At 40.2% G+C, this 7,263-nt stretch overlaps 1 protein-coding gene across 1 annotated transcript; it reads left to right on the plus strand.

Annotated features, from left to right (window-relative positions):
• Nucleotides 1–3,793: 3,793 nt before the first annotated feature.
• On the plus strand, nt 3,794–6,653 carry F2RL1 (F2R like trypsin receptor 1; the record flags this gene model as incomplete). The annotated part of the gene is made up of 2 exons (XM_042781333.1): nt 3,794–3,830; nt 5,539–6,653. Coding segments are annotated over 2 exons (1,152 nt in total), but the record flags the coding sequence as incomplete, so codon positions are not given.
• Nucleotides 6,654–7,263: the final 610 nt, after the last annotated feature.

The following is a 7,263-nucleotide window of genomic DNA, read 5'->3' on the forward strand; positions in this document are numbered from 1 at the left end:
CCTGAGTTGCCTTTCCTCACCTAATCCCTTTGGCTGACTGCTCTTCTCTCTGGCTTCCTGGCTTTTAATCCCCTTTCTCCTGCTCTTCCCGCTTGCTACTTCGGGTGTCCTTGAATTGTCTCTCCTCACCTGTAACCCTGGGGCTATACATTTTGTATACCTTCTACTTACTTATCAACATAGGCTCCAAAGACCAGGTCGTTTTGTGAAAATCAGTGTTATGCAAAAATGGAGAATGATCACATCAGATCACAAAATGGAAGATGAGTACCTCATTACATAACTGCCATATTTCATCATTACATAACTACTAAACCACTGAGAATCATGGCCTAGTCAAGTTAACACATAACTTTAACCATCATAGTCAGCATGACTCTCATCTTGCACCTCAGCAATCATTACTGTGAGATGTACATCATTAATGTATATTCTTTACTTGGATAGTATATTCTTTACTATTGTCATAAATATGAAATGTCAGATAATGGCATAGATGATAAGTGAGGAGAGGATGTATATCCATTCAGTTATTTGCATGTATGCATGTATAAAATATGCACCCACAGATACAGAAATATTCTTGTATAAGTGTGATTATACAAACTAATCAGCAGCATGTCAAATATAAAACATTTTTGTTTGTTGTTATGTGCTGTCGAGTCGTCTCTGACTCATAGCGACCCCTCCTTGGGTTTCTGAGGCAGTATCACTACAGAAATAGATTGCCAATCCTTCTTTCTGAGGAATGGCTGGTGGGTTTGAACTGCTAACCTTCTGGTTAGCAGTCAAGTGCCTTAGGTACTACGCCACCAGAGCTCCCAAAACATTTTTAGTGATACTAAAATATTATGTTACTGGAGGATGTATCATAGTTTTTAAAATTAGTTCTTTGTCAATAAATACATGGGATATGTCCAATGTTTTGTAATTAGAGAAAACCCAGTAATGAAAATGACAATAAGACTTGAAATTTGTGTTTAGTTCCCTTGTTAACCTTGATTGGTGATGTTTCAGTGACGTTTGTGTTTCACTTTCTTACGGTTTTATTACCTGGACAAATGTTAAGAGGAAAACAGTTCATTCTGAAAGAACACTTGTGAAGCTTTACTAAGTGTACCTAAGAGACATATGAGTCAATTGAAACTTTTTATTTTTAGCCTGTGCTCCCAAAGATCAGACACAAAATACGATTTCTGGTGAGAGAATAGTGGAGAAGGGAAGAGAGTTAACCCAAATAAATTACTTGCTTTATACTTGGTTTGGTGAGGACCATGGGCCACAGGAGGAGTATACTTAAAATAACAAGGTACTTTTTAAATTAAAAGTCATGTATGCGTTGTTTTTTTTTTTTTTCAAAATTACACAAGTCAAAAGGGTCTTAAAAGGGTAGACGTTTCTCATTCTCTCCTTTCTCTGCTCTCAACTAGACTTCTCTTTGCACAAATATGTATTTATACCAATAGAAGGACCATGTAGTACACACTGTCCTATAATTTATTTTATTACCTAATAAATCTATCCATGATCAGTTTATAGAAATTTGTCTATCATTTTATAGGAGGAATGTTATTCATTGTATATATGTCATAATTTATTGAACTAGTCTTTTTGCTGGATATTGAGATTGGTAATAGTTTTTTCACCATGATAAATAATGTTCTAGTATCTATTCCTATAGATAAGAGCTCTGGTGGTATAGTGCCTTAAGGCATTTGACTGCTAACCAGAAGCCTGGTGGTTTAATTCCACCAGCCACTCCTTAGAAGGAAGACTGACCAATCTACTTCCATAGAGATACCACCTTGGAAACCCAAGGAGGAGGGGTTACTATGAGTTAGAATAGACTTGACCGCAATGAGTTTTTTTTTTTTTTTTAACTTACTCTATGTCCATGACAAATTCCTAGAAGTAAATATCTAGGTCATAGGACAAGTACATTTTAAATCATGCTACATTTTGCCAAATTGTCCTCCAAAAAGATTCTACCAATTTGTACTCTTAGGAAAAAAAAATCCAAACAATGTAGTGTAAAATTAAAAAGGAACATTTTCCTCTTTTCATTTCTTCTCCCCAGAGATAGCTATTGTTTACAGTTTGGTGAGCATCCTTTTAGACTTTAGATTTTGCAAGTATGTATAATATAAGCAGCATAGATTATACCTCAACACAAAGAAAATGAAAATCCTCACAACTGGACCAATAAGCAATATCATGATAAATGGAGAAAAGATTGAAGTTGCAAGGATTTCATTTTGCTTGGATCCACAATCAATGCCATGGAAGAAACAGTCAAAAACAAATGACGTATCGCATTGAGCAAATCAAGCCTATTGTTGCTGTCACTGTGTCAGTCTCATTGAGGGTCTTCCTCTTTTTTGCTGACCCTCTATTTTACAAAGCGTGATGTCCTTCTCCAGGGATTGATCACTCCTGATAGCATGTTAGAAATATGTGAGATGAAGTCTTGCTATCTTTACTTTGCTCTAAGGAGCATTCTGGCTGTACTTCTTCTGAGACAGATTTGTTTGATCTTCTGGTAGTCCAAGGTATATTCAATGTTCTTCACCAACACCATAATTCCAAATTCATCAGTGTTTATTTGGTCTTCTTTACTCCTTGTCCAGCTTTCACATGCATAGGAGGTAATTGGAAATACCATGGTGTGGGGCAGGAATGCCTTAGTCCAAAGGGACATTTTTGCTTTTTAACACTTTAAAGAGATTTCTTGCAGCAGATTTGCCCAAAGCAATATGTTGCATGATTTCTTTTTCTTTTTTTTTTTTTTTTATGTTTCTCATTGTGACTATTGAGTATTAATTAGGGATCCAAGTGTAATGAAATCCTTGATAGCTTCAAAAGCAAGTGTGTATTTCTTGTACCTAGCCTAGAGTCACATTTCTTTTATTATACTGCCTCTCTCATTCCTTTCTTCCCTCTAGTTTAGCATTCTAATTTAAAACCAATTTCAATCTCTGTTTATATGAAACATCTTGACCTAGGGTATATGCTTGTTTATATGAAAATTTTAAAACATATAAAAGTAGAATATTAAAATTAACCCCAATATACCTATCACTTGGCTTCAATTATTAACTCCTGGCCAATCTTGCTTCATCTATTCTCCAACTCACTTCCTGCCCCTTCTCCCAGTGTTATTTTTTTAACAGCTTTATTGAGGTATATTTCATATTCTATGCAATTGACCCATTTAAAGTACACAGTTTAGTAGCTTTTAGTATATTCAGAGTTGCCCATCTATCACCACAATCAATTTTAGAGTATTTTCATTATCTCCCCAAAATACCCTACACCCCTTAGCCATCGGCCCTAAACTCCCTACAGTACACCCAGCCCCATTGTTGTTGTTAGATGCCGTGGAGTCAATTTCCATTGACAGTGACAAAGTAGAATTGCTCCATAGGGTTTTCTTGGCTGTAATTTTTACAAAAGTAGATCCACAGGTCTTTTTCCCGCTGAGCTGCTGGGTTGGTTCCAACTGCCAGCCTTTCAGTTAGTGGTGGTGGTGTTGTTAGGCTTTGAATCATCTCCAACGCATAGCAATACTATGCACAGCAGAATGAAACACCGCCCGCTCCTGCGCCAGCTCCGTGATCCCTGCTATACTTGAGCCCATCACTGCAGCCACTGTGTCAATCCATCTCGTTGAGGGCCTTCCCCTCTTTCATCGACCCTCCACCTTACTAAGTATGACATCCTTCTCCAGGGAATGGTCCCTTCTGACAACATGACCAAAGTAGGTGAGGTGAAGTCTGGCCATTCTTGCTTGAGCTCCAGCTGCACTTCCTCCAGGACAGATTTGTTAGTTCTAAAGCAGTCATAGTACTCTTAGCATTCTTTGCCAGCACCACATCTCAAAAACATCAATTCTTCTTTGGTCTTCTTTATTCATTGTCCAGTTCTCACATGCATATGACGCGATTGAAAATACCATGGATTGTGTCAGGAGCACCTTAGTCTTCAAGGAGACATGTTTGCTCCTCAGCACTTGAAAGAGGTCCTTTGCAGCTGACTTGCCCAGTGCTATATGTCATCTGATGTCCTGGCTGCTGCTTCCATTACCATCGATTGTAGAACTAAGCAATGTGAAATCTTTGACAAGTTCAATCTTTTCTCCATTTATCATGATGCTGCTTATAGGTCCAGTTGTGAGGATTTTGGTTTTCTTTATATTGAGCTATAATCCATACTGCAGACTGTATTCTTCAATTTTCATCAGTAAGTACTTTAAATCATCCTCACTTTCACCAAGCAAAGTTGTGTCCACACTCATGGACTAGTGCTTAACCATTTGTGCCACCAGGCTCCTCCCCTCAACCCTAAATCCAAACCCACACCCACTGCCACCAAGTCAATTCTGAGTCATAGTGACCATCTTTGGGTTTCTGAGGCAGTAAATCTTTATGAATCTTCCTTCCATGGAGTGGTTGGTGGGTCTGAACCACAAACCTTCTGGTTAGCAATCCAATGCCTTAGACACTACGGCACCAGAACTCCTTCGCCCCTACCTTGTTGTTGTTGTTGTATGCCGTCGAGTCAGACCCAACTCATAGCGACCCCTCCTTGTGTTGCTGAGGCAGTATCACTACAGTAGATTGCCCAACCTTCCTTCCGAGGAGTAGCTGGTAGGTTTGAACTACCAGCCTTCTGGTTAGTAGTCAAGTGCCTTAGGCACTATGCTACCAGAGCTCCTCCCCCAACCCTAGACAACCATTAATCTACTTTCTGTCTATGAATTTGACTGTTACAGACATTTAGTAAAATGGAGTTATACACTATGTTGTCATATGTGGTCCTTTGCCTGTCACTGAGGCTATCCATGTGGGTAGAGAAGGAATGTCCTTGTGGTCCTGGGAATCTTCCTGTGCAGGGCATAGGGATAGGGAATGACCGATGAGCCAGGCTGGATTCTGGCTCAGGGTCACAGTGGGAGAGAGAGCCATTATGAAGTGAGAAATGTGAAAGCTGGTGTTGGGGTTGTTGGCTGTCATTGAGTTGGCCATAATTGTGGTGACACCATGCACAATAAAACAAAGTGCTGCCCGGTCCTGTGCCATTCCCATGACTGGTTGAAGATTGAACCACTTTGATCCATTGGGTTTTCAGCGGCTGATTTTTTGGAAGAAGATTGTCACGCTTTTTTTTCTTGTCTCTCACACTTGACAATTCGGTTTGATAGACATGTGATAAGAGTAGTTAGGAACTAATGAGTGTAGACAGTTTATAAAAATAAATTAGAATACTAGCAGTGTTTTCAAAATTTGTCGACGTCGGTGTGTTCTGCATGCACCCCACAACCCCAATAAAAAAAAATATTCATTGGAAAACACTAAAACAAAACCAGACGTTAGAAATCCCAGTAACCCCACCACCCAGAAAAACACCTGTAAGCATTTTGGATAATCCTCCAATGGTATGTTTCTGCCTTAATCAAATGTACTTTCACTTGAAGAAATCAATATTTCTGTTCAAATGTTTATTTCGGTAGTAACCCTTGTCTGCCTTGCCTTTCTTGTACAGGATTCAATAAAAACTCTAAAGGAAGAAGTCTAATTGGTAAGCGGAATGGCTCATCTCAAGTCATTGGAAAAGGAGTTACAATGGGACCAGGCTTCTCCGTGGATGAATTTTCTGCCTCGGTCCTTACTGGAAAACTGACTACCGTTTTCCTCCCAGTCATCTACATAATTGTATTTGTGGTTGGTTTGCCGAGTAATTGCATGGCCCTGTGGGTATTTCTTTTCCGAACACAGAAGAAGCACCCTGCTGTGATTTACATGGCCAATCTGGCCTTGGCCGACCTCCTCTCTGTTATCTGGTTCCCCCTGAAGATTGCCTATCACATACATGGCAACAATTGGATTTACGGGGAAGTGCTCTGCAAGGTGCTGATTAGCTTCTTCTATGGCAATATGTACTGTTCCATTCTCTTCATGACCTGCCTCAGTGTGCAGAGGTACTGGGTCATCGTAAACCCTCTGGTGCACCCCAGGAAGAAGGCAAACATTGCCATAGGTGTTTCTCTGGGAATCTGGCTGCTGATTCTGCTGGTTACCATCCCCTTGTATGTTGTGAAGCAGACCATCCACATTCCAGCCCTTAACATCACAACCTGTCATGATGTTTTACCTGAGGAGGTGTTGGTGGGGGACATGTTTAATTATTTCCTCTCTCTGGCCATTGGAGTGTTTATGTTTCCAGCCTTCCTCACGGCTTCTGCCTATGTACTGATGATCAAAGTGCTCCGATCTTCAGCTGTGGACGAAAACTCGGGGAAGAAAAGGTGGAGAGCCATCAAACTCATTGTCACTGTCCTGGCCATGTACCTGATCTGCTTCACTCCTAGTAATCTTCTGCTCGTGGTGCATTATTTCCTGATTAAAACCCGGGGCCAGAGCCATGTCTATTCTCTGTACATCACAGCCCTCTGCCTCTCCACTCTCAACAGCTGCATTGATCCCTTTGTCTATTACTTTGTTTCAAAAGATTTCAGGGATCATGCAAAGAACACTCTGCTCTGTCGAAGTGTCCGAACTGTAAAGCGGATGCAAATATCCCTTAGCTCAAAGAAAATCTCCAGGAAATCTAGCTCTTACTCTTCAAGTTCAACTAGTGTTAAAACGTCCTATTGAGCGCTCTATCTCCCCAGATGGAAGTTTTTTGGTAGGATTTGGACCCTACTTAATGTTATGGGGATGTTTCTGTTCTTTCCTAATAGAGTGGGTCTTACCACATACCATGGTTATACAGCCTCTTACTCAGGGTTGCTAGTAGCTACCTTATTTGCATGTGAAATAGCCCCAGAATTAAGAGAGATGTTGTCAGTTTCAGAATTCCTCTACTCAGATGCTTCCAGAAAGTGAACTGTCAGAAGCTGACATTTCAGAAGGTGGCAGGCAGAAAGGCAGGATCCCTGTGACTTGGAAGAACTAGTCTTGCCTTGAAGACTAATTTCTTAGCTGAAACTATGTTTCTTTTACAACTAGAGTCAATCCTGTTTCATTAGGGTTTAAGGGTCAGCTGTCAGAGATTATCAGTCCCACTGATTGACTTTACAGATGAGAAGACTAAAAAGGTAACCTGCTCAGAGTCAAGTGTCCAACCAATAGCAGTGAGTAAGGATTGGAGAGAATTCATGTGTTCAGTGTGGTTCATGTAACACCATTGACGTCATCATTTAAGAACAAGAAAAAAAGAGTATGTCAATTCCAAGTCATGGTGACCTTGTGTGCAGAGTAGAAT

The sequence above is a fragment of the Orycteropus afer genome, unplaced genomic scaffold, assembly GCF_000298275.1.
Source record: "Orycteropus afer afer isolate SDZICR_OR568_19922 unplaced genomic scaffold, OryAfe1.0 scaffold00107, whole genome shotgun sequence".
NCBI classification, from domain to species: Eukaryota; Metazoa; Chordata; class Mammalia; order Tubulidentata; family Orycteropodidae; genus Orycteropus; species Orycteropus afer.